Source organism: Sciurus vulgaris, assembly GCF_902686455.1.
Source record: "Sciurus vulgaris genome assembly, chromosome: 10".
Taxonomy (NCBI): Eukaryota; Metazoa; Chordata; class Mammalia; order Rodentia; family Sciuridae; genus Sciurus; species Sciurus vulgaris.
This window is the reverse complement of record NC_136470.1, coordinates 12,848,214-12,872,731: the sequence shown is the minus strand read 5'-3', so window position 1 is coordinate 12,872,731 and position 24,518 is coordinate 12,848,214. Positions and strand designations below refer to the sequence as shown.

The 24,518-nt window shown below is 42.0% G+C and overlaps 1 protein-coding gene across 2 annotated transcripts in view; it reads right to left on the bottom strand.

The window, feature by feature from the left end:
- Window positions 1-24,518, bottom strand: part of TIAM1 (TIAM Rac1 associated GEF 1) — a 361,699-nt gene that overhangs the window by 122,296 nt on the left and 214,885 nt on the right. Inside the window, exons 3-4 of one of the 2 annotated variants that reach the window (XM_079156417.1) lie at window positions 12,211-12,373; window positions 2,270-3,243 (exon numbers count right to left, since the gene is read on the bottom strand). In XM_079156417.1, coding sequence (XP_079012543.1) covers window positions 2,270-3,232 — 963 coding nt within the window. In that variant the 5' untranslated portion in view covers window positions 3,233-3,243; window positions 12,211-12,373. The remainder of the gene's footprint in view (window positions 1-2,269; window positions 3,244-12,210; window positions 12,374-24,518) is intronic. The other variant, XM_079156418.1, reaches the window with a different exon arrangement.

Below are 24,518 nucleotides of genomic sequence, written 5' to 3'. Positions count from 1 at the left end.
ATTCCTAGTCCGTTGCACTTTGCATTACATTAAGCAGTGACTTTATGAACACCACACTTAGATGATCTCACTCCCATATATTAACAATTTTAGAAGGCGACAATCCAAGGGATGGAGAAGTCATAGAGCAATTATGCATGAGAACGTTCAGTGGAACTGAATCTGGAGGGGGAAACCGTCATGCTTTGCCCCTCTTCTGTGGGCACCCATGACTAAAAGGTTCACATCCCCATCAGCCAGTTGGGGATGGGGGCAAGCAGAGGTCTGCCTGTCCCCAGAATTAGAACCATGGAGACAGGGACAACCAGTACACCTCATGAATCTTACACAGAGCAGGTGCTAACTTAGCATTGATCCAGGTAAAAGCTAAAGGCAAAGGTGATGTTCCTGTTTTAACAGTCTAAGTCACTGTGCCCTTCCCTAATTCCAAGGCCAGTGACGCCAATCTGACAAAGCTTCAAGACAGCCCTCCAGTACCTGTCAGGTGACCCTGTCATAGGTCCCCTGTCTCCACAACCCCTGGAATTGACAGTAAAGGAGTAACCTAACAGGGTAGGCAAAGGGACCACATGTTATCCTGTCATTTCTGCCATTATAGTCTCAATTTAGAAAAGAGCTGGGTTAAAATTCAGGCAGTGCCTCCAGATATAAGCTTCATGCTCTGTTTTTTGGACCACAGGTTCACCCTTTTTATCAACTTCATTTCTCGGACAGAAGATTTGGATTCAAACATCAAACTACCCTGGGTCTTGAGGCCACACAGAACCACTAACGACCATGAAAACTACAAAGCAAGCAAGTTCTCCCCGCGTGCTTTCCTGAGTACCAGGCACTACCCTTCACATGTGATCTCATTCCTCTTTCCCTGAAAGTCATTGCTACTCTTCTTCTTCCCACAGTGTTGGGGATCAAACCCAGGGCCTCACACATGCTAGGCAAGTGCTTTACCACTGGGTTCAACCTCCAAACCCTGGCATCCCCACTTTGATAGATGAAGAAATTAAGATTTTAAGACAATGAATATCTTGCCCAAAGTCACCCTGGTAAAAAGAGGTAACGCCAGGAAATGTGGCTTGGACACCATCGGCAAGACTCATCCACCTGAAGACATGGTCTAAGGTCAAGTTTCACTTTGAAGCTCCACCAAGCCCTTCACCATTTGCCCATTCTATTTAGACCCCTATGCCAACAGACTTGAACCTCTGAAAGCCCGCTTGACTTGCAACAGGACAAGGCCAGACGGTGCTGCCCCACCCCCTACTGCACATGACTGCAGTGATCTCTGCTGCTCGCTCAATGACCAACATGCCTTTCAAAGCAAATGGACCCAATCTGGATTTTTAGCCTGAAGCACAATCAAGATGTCACTTCCGCTAACCTCAGCATAATCCAAAACTCCCTGAACTCTGCCACAAGCAATAGGAGTACCAGAATTGTTTGATATTATCCTAATATTAATTACCATTGCCAACTAAGCTAGCAGGCACTCCTTTCAATAGTAACACTTTTAAAATCTTTCAAAAATGTGTTCACACCCACTGTCTTAGGCAGTAGACCCCAAAGCAGGACAGTTGAACATCCTTACCCCATTTTTTAGAGGAACAACTAGAACTCAGGGTTTTCCCAAGGTCAAAAAAGTTGGCTGCAAAGGAGGATCTGGAACCCACCCATGTTATTCCTTCCGCTACACCTCCCTCCAGAGATGGGGCTGGCCAGCATCGCAAGGAACAGGAAATTGAAATGGCTCCTGGTAAGACAGCAAGCCTGCCAACCCCAGAGAGAAGCTGTCAAGTGACCAGAGCCCGCCCTGAATTAAAGATCCCGCTTCAAATGAGCTGCCCACAAACTGATTCCCACCTGCTGCAGTGAAGACAGAAGCTCCAAGTGCCTACATGCCTATTTGTCCACAGAAAGGACCGAGTTAAAAGGCAGCCCGGATCAGTGAGATGCTGCTAAAGAACTGAGTTGAGAGGCAGTTTCCCAGTTTGAACTTGTTGGCTTTATTCTCATTCCTATCGCATCACTCCCCCAACACACACACACACACACACACACACACACACACACATACACAAACGCATACATACACACACTTTCCTTTATCCACAGAGCTATAAGAAGGGGAAAGCGGAAGCTGCACTAGGGCAGTGGGCATCAAGCAGACTGGAAAACCCAATGTAAAGATGGGAAATTGCTAAGAGCAAAAATCATGCACTTCAAAAGTCATGCACCACTTCCAAAATATTGAAATAGATTTCAATCACTTTACCTGAGTTGTTTTTGCTCTTCTGCCTTGCATGCTGTTGCTATGGTTAATTTGTGGGTTGGTGGCACCTTCGGAAAGACAGTGAGATTTCCTACAGGGAAGTGTGTTATAATTACTGTACGGAGCAGTCTCTTCCGCAGCAGCTGGTGGCATCTTATGGTTTGCAAGATCAGGAATATCAGACACCAAATTCCGACAATAGCCTGCAAATTTGCTCCTCGGTCCCCCGTTTGCCGTCACCCCAGAGTTTTTCTGAGCATACAAGTCACCCAGGGAATTGGCACGCTGACAGGTGCTGAGCTGCCGGGGACTCGCCTGTGTTTCCATCCCCCGAGCCTCCTCACAGTCCTTCTCTTCCGCGGAACCCAAGATTTCTTCGTTGCTTGTTAAATGTTCTTGGCTCAGATCAGAGAGTGAGAATTCCAGGCTGTCCTCCCGCCAGATGTCTGCAGATTTGGAGCGTTTCTTCTTAAAGCTCACAGTCTCCATGAAAGTGGGTCCGTTGGATGTATAGGGATGCTGCCTCCTGCCTCCCTCAGCCAAATATGTAGCGTCATCCCCGTAAAGCCTGCTCTCCTCGGAGTCTGGCATGCTTTGCACAGAGGCTGCGGTGAGGACGATGCTGCTGTCTACGCTGGGTGTGACAGAAGAATCCGTGTAAGACACAGGTCTCAAGCCCATATCTACTCGGTCCACCCAAATGGGGCTCCCGAAGTCCTCTAGGGTGCCTTCCTGGGAAAAGGGCTCCAAGCCATTTTCGGCCAGGGACTGGGGGATGCTGGGGGTGCTGCTGGATCGGGTGCTCACTTCTGAGTTCCTGTGGATCACCTTTCCCGAGGACGCGTGCCTGGTCCGCCGCGTCTTGTGCGACAGGCGCAGGGAGCGCGATGTATGCTTGCGCCCCAGACTGGCATGCTTTTCTCCGTAAAAGTCATGGTCTACATTTTGACTTTCTGCGTTTCCCATGGTTTTATGGTCTGTAGCAAAGGGGGAGGGAAACAGAGGGGAGAATTGAGTTACTTTGAGAATGGGAATAGGTATTCCCTGGCAGCACCCAGTGGGCAGGGTGGGCAGGGTTAGGGCTAGAGTCACGGTTGGGTAAATGACAGCCCAACTTCTTCCATGCCCCCTGGCAGGTCTGTGGACTCTTATCTGTTAGCAGGTGAGAACAGGCGTCATCTGCTGAGATTGTACCTGGAGATGTGAAAGTTCCTAAGTATGATCATTAATGAATTAGATTTGTCCCCAGAAGGCAGATGCCCAAGGGACACACAGAGTGCCTCCTTTGTAAAACTGGCAACTCTTTCTTCACAGTTAATCTCCACAGTTACATGCTTAAAGTTCTACCCATATACCTAAGTTGAAAACCCTAAAGTTCAGACCAACACATCTCCCAAAGGAGTATTTTTCTGTTTGGAATTATGTATGTATTCCAAAACAAACAAACAAAAATTCAGAGGTACATTTGGTAATGTTCCTCCCTCCCTTATTTCCTATTTATTTATTTATTTTTGCCTTTTTTTTGGGGGGGGGGGGGGATATCCATACCTCAAAATCAATCAAAAATGGAAAACCTCGAAGTAAATCCAATGAACTTTTCCTAACAAATCCAAAGGGGAGAAACAAAAAAAGAATTTTACCATTTGTTTCCCAGAACTCTGACGACCTTGATTTGGGGGTTTGGGGAGGATGTGTGGAGTGGAGGGGGGAATGGGTAAAACAAAATCAAAACCCTGTTCTGCATCAGACTAATGGCTTTAGTTCTTGGAGCAAATCCAGCCTACAAACATGAATCTGGTACAGAGTGCCCTGCAAAGAGAAATTCACATTATGAAACCACTAAATATGATTCAGTCTTTTAGGGCTATCCAGGTCAACTTAAGTCCCTCCTTACTGTTTTTCCAGTCTCTGTTGCTGACCCAATGACACAATTCTGTTAGACACAGCAGGAAAGAGGAAAGTCTTCAAAGCTCAACAACTGTGACTCTACTTAGCCTCATCTCAGCTCTGTTCCCTCCACAAAGCATACACCTATGATTAACACATGAAAAGAGTGAGAAGGAAAGAAGGAAGATAGAGTAGCTGGGCGTATCTCTGAACTGGTTCTTTTAACCCCCTACAAGGCTGCTCACTCATTTACTAAGCATCTACCATGTTCAAGAAGCCAGAGACAAAGCAGTGAGCAAGAGACACATCCCCTGTTCTCATGAAGCTGATCATCAGCCAGGGAAGGTAAAGCAATAAACGACAAAGTAAAAGGCACATGATATTGCAGTGACCATTGCAGAGACAGCAAAATGCACTGATTGTACTATACCTTCATTCCTAGTTCAGGAATCACTCTGAATACCCACTATTCAGTCTAAATGCTGCTTACGGTCTCACAGCACATCTTTACTAAAATAAAATTTATGGCAAGAAGAAGGAAAAACCTCCACTTACTGTTCCAGTGAGTTCAGAGGTAATTCATAAAGACACCAGATGTTAAGCTATTCCTATGCTGGAATATTCCCTACTAGGCCACACATCACAGGATTCTCAGAGGGAATTTTCCAAAAAAAGAGAATTTCCCTTTTGCTAACAGCAAGTACATTTCAAAGCAATATGTTCACGCTTCTCTGGCTGGTATGCTTAAGAAGCAGGGGAAAAAACATAACTCATTATAGGGAAAATGAAAAACATCAACTGTCCAAATGTGACTACTGATGTTATCTTAACTCCTAAGACAAGCACATGCTAAATTTTTTACAAATCAAACAAATAAATACACATTTTCATAACACTAAGGGCCATGAACAATTTCTTAGAGTTCTTGATTTTTCAAATGTATAAATTAAGATATCTACATATGTCTATGTAACTATGTTTTGCCAATAAATAATGAAAGACAGAACAAATGACAAGTTCCATTTTGAGAATCACATAAAGTTTAAATTCAAAACTGGAGGTGGCTAGGGCTCTAGCCCCTGGGTTTAATCCCAATACCCCCCCCACAAAAAAAAAAAAAAAAAAAAGAGGAAAAAATAATGGTGAGATAAACTGAATGAAAGAATAGGCAAACTGTTACCTCAAACATGCTCAGATTTACCCTCCTGTAGCACACACATAAAAAGTTTGCAAATATAAATTGACAGACATATATTCAACAACTTGCTGGTTGGGTTCATTTCTGCCAACAGAAAACTAATCAAGTTAAAAGCCTCAGAAGAGGTTTCCTTAGGAAATGGCCCCAGCCTTCAAGAATTATAGCACTCCATGCATCACACTGACGGGTCTGTTATATTAATAGCATTTTTAGTAGCGAGATTCTTTTCAGGCAGCCAAGGTAGGAAAGAAGCCACTTTTATCTTCAGAACTAGAGTTTAGAGCTGAATGCCAAGTCTCCTAAATCCTACCAAAAGAGATTCTCAGGGGATGACCTAAGCAGAGTGAGCCTTAAGTTTAAAGCCACGAAAATTTAGAAAAATAACTTTCTAGGGGCTGCAGAAACAACTCTTAATTTGAAAGCTTTTCCTGAAAGGTTAGGGAGAAACATGAAGGTCCAGGTGGTATCAACAGGGGCTCTGAAATAACATACTCATGAAAAATTAAAATTGCTCATGGCAGACAAGACACAGTCTCCTCTTTCAGGGACAAAACTTGCCTATGAGGTGACCCCCAGAGAATGGTCAATTGCAAGTTCTAATCCTCCCCCAGTACAAATGCAAAATGCTGGCTTCTTCCATCATCTTAATTCCTCTCTGTTCTACCCTACTTACACCTTATTTATTTCTATATCAAACACACAAAACTTGGTTTACGTTTTACCTCTGCAGAGACTTTGTTGTTCCTGTAGCCTGGAGGCAACTTTGGAGCAGAAAGTGAGCTTGGCTCTTTTTGTAGCCTCCAGAAAGACTGGAAGCATTCCACCCAGGGTAAGGATTGGTAGATATTTGTGGAGTTTAGTAACAGAAGCATAAGGTAAGTGATCACGCTTCACTAACATGATCACCACACAGTTACTAGATAAGGGAGAAATTCACCAGACGTGGAAGGTAAATGGGAAGGCAGAAATTCCAACAAAAACTGAAAAGAAGAATGTCCAAAAAGTGGTACAGGTTGAGCATCTCCAACCCCAAATGTGAAATGCTCCAAAATCTAAAACGTTTTTAATGTCAAGTGATGTGTTTGTGGAAGATTCCAACCTGACCTCAAACAACAGATGTACTTAAAATACAGTACTAAAATGCACTGCAAATATTATATGAAATTACCTTCAGACTATGTGTCTAAAATGTATATAAAGTCAGGTGTGGTGCCACACACCTGTGAGCTCAGCTACTGGGGAAGCTCAGGTAGAAGCATTGTAAGTTCAAGGCCAACCTGGACAACTTTGTAAGACCTTGTCTCAAAATAAAAAATAAAAAAGGCCAAGGATGTAGCTCGGGAGTAGAGCACTCCTGGGTTCAATCCCCAGTTAGGAAAAAAAAAAAAAAAAGAGGAGGGGGGGAGGGAGGAAGGAAGAAAGATGTGTGTGAAATATAAATGAATTTCATATTTAAGCTTGGGTCCCCTCCCCCAAGATATTTTGTTATGCCTCTGTAAATATTCTAAAATCAAAAAACCCTGAAATCTGGGACACTTCTGATCACAAGCATTTTGGATAAAGGATTTCAAGCAGGGAAACAGCACTCATTTTTCAGACAATACTTTTGTAGATTGCTAGTGGTCCCAAGTAACTTTCACATTCCAGAGGTAATTGTAGGTAGTGAACAAAATAATAATGTAATAAAACTTTCAATATTTAAACCTCAAGCTTGACTTCTAGACTTTTCTTTTTCATCTGTGCTTTACCTTCAGGTTTCCATGACCTGCCTCAGGGCCCTTGCTCATGCTCCTCCCTCTGACTAGAGGCCTCCTCCTAGCCATCTGCCTTACTCCTTCCAAGTTCATCCGGGCAAATGTCACCTTGTCAGGAGATCTTTCCTGGACTCTCTAAAGTGACAGCGTCTGCTGCAGAACGCAACCCTTCTTATCCTTCTTCTTCTGTTTTCTTTCTTAGCATTTATTATAATTGCAAAACACACAATATAGTTCAGTTATTTATCTTTTTTTATTTTCTATTCTTTTCCACCAGAACTAAGCCTCAGGAGGGCTGAAAGTTTGATTTGTCTTGTTTCCTGCTTCAGTGTCTAGAACACAGCCTGAAAAGTAGTAGGTACTTGATTTAAAAAAAAAAAAAAAGAAAGAAAAAATACCGGGCGAATGAATGACAAACTACGCTTCTCTAGCCTGACGGTCATATTTTGTTCACTGTGTTCCCCACTCTGCCCCCCATTACCTGCGAGGAAATTAAGGGCTGGCTCCTGTCTGGTTCCACTTAACTCCTGCCGTCAGTTTCTATCTTCCACTTTCTTTTCGAGGTGCCTTGCAGAAGTTTAGGGACAGGGTTAAGGGTTGAGGGGCCACCCCTCCCCAAAGTCAGGGTAGCTAGAGCAGAACTATCAGACCCAAGATGACGCAAGGAAAATGAGGGAACTCAAACAGGACACAGCGGCATGATGGGCAGGGGTGGCATCAAAAGCAGGGGGTTGGGAGATCACGGAGAAGTTCTGAAGGTCAGGGACCAAGGACAAGAGCTTGAGCCTAACTCTGCCAGTCTCGTCAGCACCAGGACCTCTTTGTTCCAGTAGTGAATTAAACTTTACAGTGAGTAATTACACTAAATGTAGCTCTTAAATCCCATCGAATTAAATACACAGTGAAAGTGCTAAAAAGCACCTTAAGGAACTTTATCAACAGGCACAAACATCTATTAGTCAGGGTGTTTCACACGTACATCAGGTAGGAGGTGATTTCTCAGGGACAGCTTCCACGGGATTTTTTAGCCTTCTGTGGTGAGATGATGGAGAACTATACACACACATTGAAACGATGTAAAATTCCTGGCTGTGGCATTTTACTGTAATTATGCAAAATACAAACACGGGGGGAGGGGGGAAACTGAGGCACAGTGACACTTGGTTTAAAATTCCTGTGAATCTCTTATTATTTTGAAATAAAAATTTAAAACAAACCTATCAAGTCTTAATTAACTGCAATATTCTGACTAAATGAAATTTTACTTTAAAAGTAAGGCTTCTTCCCGAAGACGTGTACGTGGATGGTTACCCCCACCCCTTTCTTTTTGGCTGAAAAGCACCTAGAACATTCTAATATAATTCCCATAAATCAGAAAAGAAGAAATAAGCATTTATTGAACATCTTTTAGTGAATTGCTATCAGGAAATATAAAGCACATATACACTGATAGTCCAAGGGGAGTTGATTGCCTGGGGACAGAGCTTTGGTCTTAATAAGTTAGTAAGCAAAAATGAATTGATAGTATCTGGCACCAGCATATGGAGGAATCCACTATAGCCTATCTCACCTCCACTCACTACAACTAAAAATGCTAGACAAAATGTAAACAAAAGCACACAAATCAAGGAAGAGAGTCAAAACTCAAAAAGCCGCCCTTCCAATGGTAGCTTCCTGTTTTATCCTGCCAGTTCTTCTCCCAGGCTTGCTCCAAGGGTACGCACCAGTATAGCTACAGAACAAGAAGCAAAACCATCAGAACAAGGCCTGTTTTTCTGCTCAAAAGAACTGAGAATGGGCCCAGGAAGCCAGAGGCCTGAGATCTCAAGAAAAGAGAACTAAAAAAAAAGAAAATCCTCTGGTGCTACGTGTAAGTCCACGCACATCCCAGACTCATTCCTCAGATGGCCAAGCATGGGACTGACTCAAAGCAAGATGGCAGAGGCCTTGGGAACTGAACAGCCCAGTTCTCAGACTAACCCTGACGATGCCAGAGTGGTACAAACCCACAGCAACACAGCAGAGGCTTTGAAACCTCAACCAACATAAAGACCCCACCCACCAATGGAGAGACAGAACTTCCAATCTGAACCCAGTTGGGTGGATTGCCTACAAAAATAACAACAATGAAATCAATATAATCCTGGTGGTTTTAACCAGATTTGGAGTCCCACAACATAGTATTTAACACGTCCATGGAGCATTCCGAAGAACCAAGAAAAGTTAACCAGTTAAGGATAAAGACAGTAGATGGCAACTCCAAAGTGGCCCAGATGCTGGAGTTATCAATACAAAAACTTTTAAAGCAGTTGGTAGATCTGTCTCCCTGAATAAAAGTAAACACTCTTGAAACAAATGAAACACTTAACTGATTGCAGTGTCTATGCAGGATCATTATCAACATCAATGATGACACAGGAGTAGAGAAACAGAACACATATGAAAAAGAAAGGAAACATACAAAGTTTGGGTCATAAGTAGAAGCCTGTTTCTTAGACGATAGGCCTTTTCTTAACTTACGAAAATCATTTGGGAATTCATTAGCCATGATAGAATGTTACCTCCTACAAAAAATTTAAACTTGGAAAAGTTTGAGCTATCATTTATATTGGAGGATAAAAAGATAAGGCCTGTATGATCCCAGATATAATGTGTATGCTGCATTTTCCAAATCAATCTAATGTAGCATTTTCTCAGTTCTGCACGAGAAAACATTCCAATGAATAGGAAGCCACCTCATAGGTCAAAATTCCAGGCACAGAGAGCCAAGGAAAATCCGCCAACGACAGTGGATTGTTGGGGGGAAATAGGGAGGAAAAGAGAAAGACAGAACAGAATCTGGAAATAACTGCATAACCTTGAAGACTAAGGAGGTTATACCTTTTATGGCTTAGGATGTCTAATTCTCTAATGACACCCGAGGTTTCAGTGGTGCCCCTAGCAGACTCAGGAAGATGCTCTATCCTAAGAGAAGAACAGGAGAGGTCCCCATGACCTAAGGCCAGCCGGTGGGTCTTCAGAGCAAATAATGGAAAAGGTGATCCAACATTCATGGAGCAAAGTTTCTATCAACAAGTGAAAACTAACATTCGGGATGCATTTCCAAGGCATGAATCTCAAGCAGGTTAAATTTTTCTTTTAAAAGAGGAATAAGTAAATATTTCCCACACCTACCCCCACAGTAAATCTGTGTAAGAATTTTAAAAGCAACTATTCTGGATCAAGTGCTTATGGGTTATTTCAATTTTCATAATAATCTCTCTTTTTTTTTAATTTTCTAAAGTTCCTATACCAAACATACAATTGATTTTTTTTTTTTCAGGAAAGCAAAAAAAAAAAAAAAAAAAAAAAAGCCAAACACATTAACAGGTTTTGAGTCACTGAATTTGTTTCTTTTGTTTTGGTCAATTAAAGAGAATAAGGATGTAGGCACTATGCCCATAGCTACAACGGAGTGTCACCAAACCCAAACTACAGACAGATGGCCTGGGAAAAGTACCTAAGAGAAAGAATACAGTGTCTGGCTTAGAATTAATCCCTTATTTTAAAAAAAAGTGTTTATATATATATACATACACACACACACACATATATATTAGAACACACATATATTAGAATATATAATACACACATATATTAGAATATATAATATACATAATATTATATATAGAATATATAGAATATATAATATATATTAGAATATATATAAGAATATATACATATATTCTTAGTCATAAATGGACACAATACCTTTATTTTATTTATTTATTTATTTATTTATTTATTTATTTATTTTATGCAGTGTTGGGGAATCAGACCCAGTGCCTCACATGTGCTAGGCAAGCACTCTACCACTGAGCTACAGTCCTTATTTTCAAGAATCCAATGGCACTTTGTTTGACCTCCTCTCACTGTATCTGTGGCAGGGTGACCTAGACAGACATACTGGTTCTATTTTTATGTTTTTATGTTTATAAATCCCTTCCCAATTTATAATACTCTTCCTATGGCAGAGACCAGGTCTTCTCATCGTCATATGTATAACCTAAATTTACCTAACTTTTAGTCCTTAGGAGGACTTTTCATCATTGAAACTGCCTTAAAACAAGGGTATTTCAAATATACAAAACTTAAGATCCCACTGCTAAACCACGATAATCCAGTTCGTATCATATTCAACACAAAAGTTAACCGTGAAATCAGGGTTTCTCTGTTGCTGGTGAAGATAGTGAAATCCAACCATAAGGCATGTTATGATGTATAAGTTATAATTATTAATAATATCAGTTTTCACTCCCCGGAGGTATTTAAAAACCTATTAAAATAAATGTAATCATTACCCTTCTATGACTTGAAAACAGACCTCTGAAGCCGCAGGAGAAAGGATGGAATGTATTTATTTCAAAGTTAAATTTGAAGCAAAAATCACAAGACAACAGATTGCAAATTTAAAATTAGATTCTGGTGGGAGGTCTTGGTTTCAAGCCTGTTTTTTCCCTACTGGATGCTGCACTTGAAGACAGAGAGGGAAAGAGCTAAGATTAAACTGAGACTAAGTTCTGAAAGTTTTTGCAAAATCGTTACAACCCATGAATAGAGTTTTGCCAAGTCACACACAAATACCCCTAACCCAAGAGACTAAACAAGAAAGTTTCGCAACAAATAAAAGATGATCTTTGATTTAGAAAAGATTATTATTTTGACTGTTTATTTGTGCTTTTTAAAGATTACCCAAAGCAGAAACAAAATATATCCTTGTTCTGAGGCTGGATTTTGAAACTAGGTTTGCCTTTTTCAAATATAATCCAATATAAAGATGATGAAACTCAGGGGTAAAAGATCCTGAGGGCAATTCACAGGGGAAGAAAAGATTTCATAGGTACCTGGCTGGTCTTTTCCTTTTGTTTTGTTTTAAGGTTAATGCTTTTGAATTGTTGGATGGGTGTGACCCTAATCCAAGGAAGCGATTCCAAATTCTTTTTCCCATGAGCTACATACAACACAGCAATTTCAACTGTGATAAAAATGCAACCATCCTACCACCTTCGAAGCAATTCTACTTGGAGTAGGAACACAGAGCCTCAAATCCACACAGGCAAACTTACCTTAAAATGCAACAGTGTTCCCCAGCCCAACTTGCCCCAAGAGCACTGTGGCATTTAGATATTGAGGTTGGAAATGATGGGCTGGGGCTGAGGATGTGTCAGCACCTGCCCCGCTCGGTGGCCATCAGGGTCTCATCTGAGTCTGGGAGAATGTGCCAAAAATCTGGAGAGGAGAGGGTAAGAGGGGACAGAAAAACAGAAATGGTCAACCAGAAGAAAGGAAGTAGGCATCTTCCAACAAGATCCTCTTCATTAATTATCCCACATCAAACTTGGGTGCAACGAAACACAAAGCTGCCCTAAAAGCCCCAAATCAAAGGATGCAAGGGTTAGCTATGGGTATAGAACGACAGACCTAGTCAGATAGACAAACAGACGCCAGTATCTTCATATTTGTGGTCATAAATAGGCATGCACACTAAGGCATTTTATCATTTTGGTCTATCTGTGCAGACTGTGACACTGGATCACAGAAACAGGTTGCTGTGGGGTGACTTCCTCATCTTCTCTTACTTTTCAAAGAATCTACACAGAGAAATGGAAGGTAACAAAGGAACCTCAGTTATTCTCAAACTGCAGCTGCATTTAGATGGAAGTTAAAGAAAACACTAAAAGAAAGGGCGGGGGGAGACCAATCCATAGACCTCCTCCTCCTCTGCACATTTTCTTAAGATGCAAACATCACTTTCATAGAAAACCTGAATGAAGAATAGGCACAGAAAAATCTTCAAACTGTTGTTTAACATGGAAAGTAAATTGACAAGAACAGTTCCAAGAAAAAAGCAGGGTTAATGGTCTTTTTGATTCTTTTTTATTTTCCCTGTTGTTTTTAAACAGCTTGCCTTTTGAGGTGAAACTGGAAAAACAAAGGCAAGGCAAAAAGGTCTGGAGGGTCTCTGTGAGTGGCTTCCTTTTATTACTTTCCAGCTGGACATTCCCCTACGGGCTGCCCGCTGCTGCCACCCACCGCTGGTGGTTTCAGCAAGGTGGGAACCTGAGATGACAGACACTTGGAGCAGGAACACGGAGAGAATTGCCTCCTTGTGGAAAAGAAGTACAGAGAGGCAGTAAGTAAATAAATTATACATCCATAAGAACAGAACAAGAAGTGAAGTTCTGCGCCTTCCTTGTCTTGGAAAATGTGCTATTTAACCACGAAGCTAGTGACTCATGCTTGCAGGGGAAGGAGCTGAAGTTCCAGCAATACCCCACAATACATGCCCTTTCAGGAGTGCCCCCCATTGGTATCCTGTTGGTTCCCTTTTCCCGGGCATCCTCTGTTAACGGCTGTCTGCAAATTTCCAAATTTTCAAAGCAGTTCCTGAATTGCTTAGAACTGGCAGAAATTAATAAGCAGCAACCCATTTATATTGAAATGGACTCATTACGGTGCCAGCTGCCAATAATTTGCAAGGCTGGGTTCTTGCTGGCAAAGGGGGCTGCGGGCGGCTGTCCTTCCACCTGCACCACAGAGGCTGATGGTGCAATTTGTACACTAACAACCAGACTTCGATTTTTTTACTATCTATATTCTTCAAGTCCTTGAGCAAAAGAACCAAATGAAGAGGAAAGTTAACGTTATAGAGTGTTATTTGTGAAACACGAGGGAAAGCAACACTGAATCAACGGGTATCATTTTTCCCCCCTGATTCTGGTAGAAACAAATTTCAGCCATGACCTGGACTGTGGAATTGATCCATGAGGTGGACAAATGAAGGCCCCAGCATCTGCTCTTGTGCAATCAGCAGGGAAGCTAAGGTCTCACGATCCCACCAAGTACCCCAGGATCAGTTCTTTTCGAGGTTAGCTATTATTTCTGCTATTCTTTAACATTTATAAGCCACGGGGAGTGTGCTAGGGGATGGGCTAATGGTATGGGGGCTCACATAACACTTGTCATTGAAAATGAATCTGCTATAAGTTGAACGAAATCAACAGCCTTCAGTTTATTATTGAACTATATGGTGAGTTAATTAACCCAGTTGGAAGATGTGGTGTGCTCAATTTGCCACAGCACTCCTCACCTTCTCTCTCTCTCTCTCTCTCTCTCTCTCTCTGTCTCACACACACACACACACACACACACACACACACACACGTCAGGCTGATGAGTCCCTCAGTACCACTCACCTGTTTTCCTTACTGTAAAATGACATGAATACTCAATAGACCAAGTTTCTCAAGACCATTATGATTCACCCTCAACTCATAAGTAAGATTTTGGGTCGGGTGTCCAATGAACGGCTTTCGCAGGGAAGTGTGCATTACCTTGGGGGTATGGAGGGGTAGGAATTACCAAAACTAATCTCAGCCTTCAAATACCTACAAAAATAGGGCTCAGAAGCCCCACCACTCCAATCCTGTGGCATGACTGACAATAAAACTATGACACATGTCAGAAACATGCATCTAATCCCTAGCTTTTCCTAAAAAGTCTTCTACACCAGAATTTTCTTTCTTTTCTTTCAAAAACATTCATAAGGGGCACACTGTCATTTTTAAGTCCTTACACGGTCAAGAAATCAAAGTGTAGACAGAAAAGTGTATTCTATTTGTCCCACAAATATCCAGGTTCAATTATCAGACTTTATCACTCACTAAATTATGTGATCTGGGGCTACTAAACAATCCATTCTGAAAAAACACTAGGGAAAAAGGATGAGGTAGATCTGCCTTAGTAACACCCACCTGAAATGTCAATTTATAAGGAAGAAATTAGAGAATCAACATGAAGCACCATAGCTATAAAATTCTACATGGCTGTGTTAATTCTTTTTCTATTTGTCTTTGTTTTTTTTTTTTTGTTTTTTTTTTTTCCCCAGTACCCAAGAACGTTCCATAAGTGCATTAGTGAGAATCAGGAAATTTCCCTTTATCTGAAACTTAAAAAAGGAAGAGTGAATGTAGAGATCTTGGGTCAAAATTCTTAATATTTATTTTTTATGTCATAAGCACCAGAATGATTTGGTTTTTAGTCTTCATATTAGCTTCTGAATCAGTATTGATTGGAAGGACAGACAGATGGATGGATCTGGGACACCAGAAAATAAATTTTAAAATATTTTTTAAAATAGTCATTTTTTTAACTTCTTCTTTGAACTGTTACTTTCTTTCTGAAAAGGCTCATAGTATTCCAAAGATATATAATTTAAAATAAACTAAAGGAAATTACTCCTAGAAAAAGAGAAAACACACAAAGGTGAGGACCAAGACCAGGGACAGAAAGGATGTGAGTGTGCACCTGTGCAGCCTCACACCAGGTCACAGACAGGGAGCCCTTGATAGACACCTCCCGTGGGGAGTGCGTGGCCGCTCGGAACTTCACGGTGTCCTCACAAACTTTTCAGAAGAAAGACACACGTCCTTGCTACTGAGGTCAGACGGGAATTTCCACTGGAGTCCCCACAAGGCCACTGTGACATAATGAGCCATTTTCTGAACTTCATCTCTCCTCATGGGCTCAGTGACAAAGTTCTTGAGGATATTTCCTGCCTTGACAGTTGACTGACAAAAATTACAATTCTGGGACAGGGGCTGGGAAGAAGAGGATAAGGCTGAGTGGGTAGGCTGTTGCTACCTCCCAGGAAGTACTGTCTGCCCTCCACCATGCTAGATCCTGTGGAGGAGCTGAAAGCAGAAGGTGGGGCTCTCTGGTTCCGCCCAAGTGTAGATGGGTCACACTGCCAGATGACCACACCCCATCTGGGGTTAAGGACAGGTCCGCCAGGGGTGTGCCTGTCTGGCTTTTGGGAAAGCTGAGACTGCAGCTAAGACTCAGACACACAGGTGAGGTGCCCACCTTCCCTCCCAGGTGAAGCACCTGACCCCTGGCAGCTCTGGGGCAGAGCCAGGACTCTCAGAAAAATCAATCCCTCAGCATAGATGAATGATCCATGACAGGAGCCCCAAACTCCTATTCCACAGGCATGAATGAACTGATTTTAGTCCAACTGTTTTTGTTTTTTTTTTTTTAAGGTAGGAATAAACAGACACTCCAACCAATCTAACAAAATCCCCAAAACTTTCTATATTCACGGATTGACATAGTTTTCAGCAATGGTACTTCCTAATATATCCAAATGTATTCCAAGGTAACTAAGCAAGAAACATATTCATAGAATCAATACTTTTAAGCAAATTACAAGTTGGGCACCATCTACTAAAGTCATTTTAATTTTAGCACGAGTGAATCCTTGGCAATACTTGAACAAGTTCAGCTGGGGCAGACATTACCATATTTCTATGAGTAGAGTCAGTGCATTTCAAAATGAAGTAATGTGTTCTACCCCAACCCAGGGAGATCTGCCATTCATGGAAAGCTCACTCTCTGGCTCACACTATGTTAAGTGGCTTTAGGCCAAAACCCTCAGATTCTAAGTTTTCCTGAGTTCTTGGTGTTTATCATCTTGCAACTACTCTTAGACACCTCCAACGGGTGATTGCCAAAGTATTACAAAACCGTATCAGTCACTGCGAAGCTCCTTACTAGTGTCATTCGAGGGAATCTGGAAACCACCAGTCCCAGAGGGTTCTGCTGCACAGCTGGCCATCCGAGCTCCCAGCTACCCCTACAGCCTGACACTAAGGATGGCTCCCAGGAGGCCTGCTGAAGTGGACACACCAGGAGACTCACATGATTTCTCAGAAATCCAAGCAGCATCCTTTCCATTTCTAAAAGCTGTGAAGCTACTGGACACTTGAGAATCCCTCCCAACATTCCAAGAGCAGTGACCAGAACAGGACTTTGGGCTCTTGGTTCCTAAATGGTCATTTTCCAGTTCCACCAAAAAAGCACTCCTATGTCACTATAAGAGAGAGTGGAGCATTTGATCCCAGAAGAAAATGGAAATGGAACTGAAGGCAGCTCACTTCTCATGCTGACCTCTGTCCTTTACTGCTGTGTCATGCTGTGGCTTGATTTCCAGGGCGTTCCCAGTGAAAGAACCAGGTTAGCTGTGTGGCCTGGAGGCGAAAGTGGGAGAGGATGCTGTCTCCTAAAGGTGCTCTCATGTCTCCTAGGAAACAGCACAGAATTTAATCCTTATACTTCATACCAGAGTGATGTTCTCAAGAACACCTCGACACCATTGTTTAGGGGAGATTTCCAGTTAAAGTCATTTTGCTCAACAAATTTTCCAAAACTGGCCACCCAGGTGTCTTCCCTCTCATAGACCTCTCTCTTGTTCCCAGAGGAACCTCAGGAGCTTCACCATGCACAGGAAGAAACCATGTTTCCAGGACACACAGCTGGGCAGGTGGTGGGTGAGGAGTGCTTCCCTTCACTGTCAAAGACTGAAGATCCAGGAAGGAATGTGGGTCTGATTCTCCCTGGTTTTCCAAGCCTGACATACAGCCTCAAGCCAGCATGGAGACAGAGGGGTCTTCCCTCTAAAGACCATGGCCTTAGGTGGTCAAGTGGAAAAATGTCCACAGGAAGGGAATCTGGGACATCACAGGTGATGCCTGCCATGGAGGTCAGCTGGCCAGGTGACCTGAATGTAGGAAAGTGCAACCAGGAATTCCATGACAGTCCCCAACTCCTACAACGTGGACCCCCCTCAAGCAGTTCTCTTACCATGCAGCCTTGGGGTAGTCCTTCAGCTCCAAACAGTCAGAGTGTCAGGGGATCCCCTTCCCTCATCAGGACGCAGAACAAGATAAGGTCACTGTCCACTACGTCCTTCTCCAAACTTCCCCATAAGCTACAAACCCCTGGCCTGCAGCTGCCATCCAGAGTGGGAGCACTCTCCAATGTGAGGCCACACACCCAAGAGGCTGGTGTGGCACCTAGGCCTGTGAGCAAGGCAGGCTGGGACTACCTGTGACATCGATGACTGAGGAAATATCACCAACCCTCTGGAGAGGTCCTTGCAGTGCCGGAAGGGGCTGACAAATCAAAACGGCTTCTTTGACCCCCACACTTTGCACCTAAATGACCAGTCAGAAAGAATCCTCCCTCCTGAGCTCCTTCCTCTGTCCCAGCTCTGGTGGCACTTGGATTGGCAGGAAAGTGTGAGATTCTTTGAAGAGAAAACAATTAAAGAGAGATTTCAGCACTCTACCTACCAAGGAGGCGGCCTCAAAGGCTGTGGCTTCGGGGATGCAGAGGAAAGAAAAGATTGAGAAATACTAAGTATGTATGTGTGTGTGTGAATATTCCACTCTCGAGTCACGAAATAACCAAAAGGCACTGAGTGAGTGTAATCCTGGAGAAACATGCCCGCCCTGCCCAGAGGTGAATCTCTCATGGGTCCCTGAATAAGGCCACTGCTAAGCAGGTATTATGGACACCGTGAACCTTGATGTGTGTCCACAGCACAGCCTAATGGGAGGATTTTAATCAAAGACTAAATAAAACACTTTAGACGGCCAAAAGTCTTGCAGTTCAAATATTTTTTTTTTAAAAAAATTGTTTTAAGGAATTTCTCCCAAGGATTTTCAAAAGAGAGGTATGATTCTTTACCTATGAGTGTCCATCTAAGAGAAGGACTGCAGCTTATATTTGAAGATACTGTTGAGATCTCTTAAGACAGAGCAGTGAAACTATGTTCTCAAGGCCTTGTGTCCTGAGTCCCTCCCTGGGTCTCTTGCCCAAAATGCTCCTTTCCTCTCTCCTCATTTCTAAATGCAAGCCATCTTTCACAATGACCTCAATTTTTTATTTGGAAATCATTTCCAGTTATTTGGTAGTTATACAATTAAAACTACAAGCCCTAACAAGTTCGATGTAATTCTTCATTTCATTGATCCTAAGAACTCTGTGTTTTTACTTTAACATCTCTGAAATTGAATGTCTCTCACAATCACAACAGTGAATTCTGATTTAATCAACAGTGTTCTCTTTCCTTCTTAGTGGGACATAAAATAGAAGTGCACCTTACAAATGATAATATCAAGTGAAATAAGAGTATATAAAAATAGATTTCTAAACAGCTATATTTATGACCGTGTAAAAACCACTTGTGACTTGTTTGCGTAAAGCAAAGTATCTATGTAAAAACTGTCCTAATTGCTGCCCATTCAGTTCAACTTAATGAGCATTTATTGAGCACCTGCTGAATGTGTGAGATGAGGAACCAGGCCATTTCCTAGGGTACCTAAATCTGTGAAACTGGTGATCATTCACCCACTCTGGAGAGGCTAATGTGGCTTTATCAATAGCGAATGGTGAAAAAAACAAACCAAGGAGAAGCTATCGGTTGAACCTGTTCCTGAATAAGGTCTCACTTAGCTTATGGGAGGGAATGAACAAGGATAGGGGGAGTTTATAATGTATAGAGGAAAGGCAAAATAACCCCAAGAGAAGTGAGGCTAAGAACAAAGAGTGAGGGATGAACCGCAAAGACCAAAACCGCAGAGACCATTGACAAGAAAGAGCTGGAGCCGACAAGGCTAAAGCCTGTGGCCATCGATGTGCCACAGAGAAATCAGATGTTACTATGGGTAACGGGAAGAGGCGAGGGGATTTTATCATGGGAGCTACAACACCAAACATGGCTTTCACCTACTGGATGGCTTGGAGGAGAAGGTGGAGCTTGTTGCAACCAATCACATAAGGGAGTCCAAATGGGAGGTTGCCTTGTAGTAAGGAGAATGACAGGAGGGGTCGCCAGCACTTGGTGGCCATGTGGACAGCTCTGAGGAACAAATGAGGGAGAAGGAGGCCAGGTCACCTACAAGTTCCTAGTTTAGCAGCCGAAGTCAGAAGGTAACAACAACACTTTTACCCTGAGGCTAATGGCTCCCCTAGTTCAAAAGTTTTATCCTTTAGAGCCGGAATCTACTGACAGTAATATTACTGGATAGTTCGTGTCCAGTCCACAAATGGTCTCAAAACAAGGGAGGCAGGGTTGGAACCTGCTAGACAACAAATTAAAATGCAAGATGTTTACCTCAAATTTTGAAGTTATTTTGAAAGAAATTTAAAATATCAAGTACTCTGGTACTCTGACATCTTTTTTTCTGTTTATCTTGTCTCACATACACACACACACACACACACACACACACACACACACACACACACTTTTGCTCAGAAGCTATGTTGTGACATTGAATCCCCCCACCCTCCTTGGAAATGGTTATTGCTCTGGGCTTCTAGAAGGCTGCATATCTTTTCATGAAAACAATGTTATCCAAAATAATGAAAGGTGATCCCTCTTTTTCCTGTAATTCATTTCTTTAAAATTTTTATTTTTTCAAAGAAATATGAGCAACATTTGAAACATGCTGCTATTGTACAATAAACAAAAACTCCATCATAACCAGTATTTAGTCTATTAAAAAAAAAGCTCTTTTTGAAGAAAAATTTTAAAATTACCCTCCCATTTTAGTTTGGGCTGCTACAACAATATAGCTCAGATTGGGTAATTGAGAGAGGACAGGAATTTATTGCTCACAGTTCTGGAGACTGGAAAGTCCAAGACCAATGTGCTGAGAGATTCAGTGTCTGGTGAGGACCTGCTCCTCACAGACGGAGACTTCTGGCTGCATGCTCACATAGGGGAAGGGTAAATAGGCTTCACAGGCCTCTTTTATGGCCTGATCTCACCTGAGAAGGTGGAGCTCTTGAGACCTGACACCACCACCTCTTAATAATTGCATCTTACTAAATACTGGGTTCCAACATACGAATCTGGAGGGAATGCCAAGCAGATCACAGCGGCTCCCAAAAAGCTTAGATAGTAAGGACATCAGGATAGAGACATTAACAATGATCAGATCCCTTGCCCAATCAAGAAGACAAAGTCAAAACAAAACAAAACAAAAAAACCAACAAAACACATCTGAAAACTTGGGACAGGCCAGTTTTATCTTAACCACATCTTTTATGGACCAAAGCAATACATGTAATAATACACACACTTGACAGCAAAAATGATTTTAATACAAAAATAAAATATGATGACTCCAGTTTTGTACCATAAAGTTAACAGTAAATCAGATTTGAGTTCAGTGTCCGAAACTCTCTTGCCTTGTGGGATGCCCACTGTGCTCCTTACACCCTGGGATCCATCTTATTATTTAAATAAGGCTGTCAACTGCAAGCAATGTTCCAAACTGCACAAGTCAGAGTGAGGTGCTTCGGGAATGCATAAATAAGTGTGCCCAAGTGCCACTTCAAACAAAATGTAGCATTTAAGGACAATCACTTAACCTTTCTACAAGAGAGAAAATGAGAAGTCAATAGATGCACGACACCAAGCGTATCTAAAGTGATGCTCTGGTTGTGTTAGTAGCCAGGCCGGCGGAGGCAAAGAGGGGAGCACATGGCACAGGGGCAGAACGAAGGCAAGAAAGAAATGTATTAACCACTGCCCAACCGTCGCTGCTCCTTCTGTTTAAAAGTAAGTGGATGGTCTGCAAGTGACCACACTTACTGCACCTGAAAAGAAATCCACATTGCTTTGCCACATTATTTTCCCATAAGCATCCTAATGGCAAGCACCATGAGGTTTTCTCTGCTGGGCCTTCTTTTTTCAGTAAAGAGGCAATTCAGTTAAGACAAAAGTACCACTGAGTTGGCCCACAAGATGGAACAGCAACCAAATTTTACCATCCAAAATCGAGTGCGAGATCTTTTTGGCTAAAAAATGACTAACATTCATCCTAGCCAAATTACAAATTGGGAGAGAATAAAAAGCACATGAAGCAGTTGCAAGCTGGATTTTTTAAAGTAGAAGAAAAAAAAAAAACAGAACATTCATGCCCCTCCCTGAAGTCACAGAGGATAATCAGCCTCTTTTAGCATGAAGGCAGTTTCCCCGGAGTCACTGGAATGTGCGCAACAGCAACACATCAAAGTCCCCCTGCAGAAAAACCGATACATAAAATCACAGAGCAAATCTGTTTCTTGTATGACAGCAACTAGCTGAAAAAAAGCTTGACATTCACTGCCAAGTAATATCTATGGGACCACACACAGTGCTCGTAAGGCAGACAGGAGGCCTCTCTGGAACCACTCAGCACAGAGTCCTGTCCAGGGCACTGATATGCAAATGGCTTCATGGACATCACCATTCAGTAAAACGTTTCTGAGCATGCCTACTCCAAACAGCATCTGTGTATGTCATCACTTCTTGATTTTATTAATGTATAAATTACCCATAAGAACGCCTGCTCCAATAAAACATGCACATTTCAGATTTTTGTGTTTATCTTAAAGTACATCATTGATTTGAACCAAATAGAAATCCACAGAAACGTAAGTGCAAAAGAGGAAAGAAAAAAAATTTCTGAAGTTTCCTTTCCATGTCCTAATGAAAATCATCTTGCACATCCATCTAACAGTAAAGACCACTGTTCTAGAAAACAGAGGGCTGGTCTAAGAAAAAACAAGGTAAGCCTGTGGAATACTGAGGAGGGGTTGACAAGCACCAAGAGACCTCTCTGGCAACAGAAAATGGGTTGTCAATGGTAAAAACTGTCCCCAAATCTGTTTTTAATATTAATATTTGTTAATATGTTATTAATATTTGTTTAAGCCTATTTACTGAAAAAGTCCTCAGTTTCCATACCTGTGGGGTCTAAATCTATCTATATTTCAGCTTTGTTATGAGGTATCATCACATAAGGCCAAAATTGCCCAGAATCTTCAGAAGGTAACACTGCCATTCAGGAGCCACATGCTGAAAACCTTAAACTGCTCTGAAATTATCTGCAGAGAGCCCCAGCTCTCACTCGGGACCATTAAATTGTGTTTTTGCAACAAAGATAGTAAATATTCCTTCACTAGTACTTAATAAAACAATGCCATACATAGAAAAATAAAGTAAGATGAAGGGACTCATCCCCACCCACCTCACCCCCATGCAATTGGTCACAAGTGGCCAAGATATAGTAAGTAGAAAATGTGTTTCCAACCATAATTGCATGTTATTGTATGACTAATTTGAGACACCATCAGAAAAAGTGCCAAGAAATTTCAGTTATAGAGTCTGGAAAAATAAAAGCTAACAATAACAAGCAATGAAAAAAAAATTTTTTTTTTTTTTAATTTGGTTAAGGTTAAACAAACCTTGGGTCCTCAAAGATTGGGAAGAAAGGATTCATCTTCCAGAAAAAATTCTGTCTCTGGCCAGCTTCTAACTTAGAAAGTTATTGCTGACAGAAGGTGCTTTCAAGAGTTCATATGGCCAAGGCCTCAGTGGACAACTGATCCTGCTGATCTGCACCTCTCTAACAAACTGTCCTTTCCCTTGGGTTCCTTGCTACTCCTTAGGTATTCCTCCTGCCCCAACCATAGATTCTGCCCACCACCTTCCATCTGGCTCTTTCCATTCTGTACTTTTCTCTTTCACAAATTTATTTGGTTCCTTTCAGACTCTCATCTACCTAAATCTCAGTCTTCACCACAAATCCTTCTTTCTATTCTCCTGCTGGACACCTTCTTGGGGCCACCCATTGGCAGTTCTAATCTGACATAACCTTTAGGGTCTAAACATTCCATATTTATGATTCCACCTCAGACGGCAGCATGATTTGTAAATATAACATAGACTTTGGATTCAGACAAAGTCATAATATGCCAGTTAATGAATCTGTGACCTTAAGCCAAATATTTGGCTTCCATATGAACCTCTCTGTTCATCTGCAGGTCTGGGCTGGGGATTAAGTAAGACAGAGAACAGAAAATGCTGTTCCTTTGTTTTTAGTTGGAGCTTCATGAGTGATCATTTCTTTCTCTCCTCCTTCTTCCTCAGCCCCTGTTCTTCTCCCTAAGTCCCTGAAGGACCTTCTCTTATTTATCCCGCCTCTCCTATTCCTATTTCTAATCCCCATTGCTATCCCTCCTCTCTTTCGCCCCACTCCATCCACTGCATGAAAACCAATGCACATTTGGGATGCATTCACCAACTTCCAAAAATGCCACCACTCCAGTCACTGCTCTGCTAACTAAGGCACAAACACCCACACCACACACAGCAAACGGGAGACTCACAGAGTTACTCAAAGATCTACCCAGGAGGTTGCCAGGGACAAGAGAAGTGGGGTAGATAAAACTCTGCACCATTTTCCAAAGATAGACTACCTATCTTCCCCCCAAATAAAATGACAAGTGGAGTGGTTAGAAGTCCATTCTCTTTTGATGCTGGGATGATCTATTTATTGGAAAACTTTGGAAAGTTCTTATTTTCAAAGATTTTCTTCATCCTCTAAATCTTCATGGTTATCAGTGATTCAAACAATTGTCTTACTCCTTCTCCTCTGATAGGATCGCAAGTTCCATGAGTGAATAGACCACAGCTCAGTACTTTGTGTCACAGTACTGGATGCTGGATGTCCCTCTGTATTATCTCTCTCTCTCT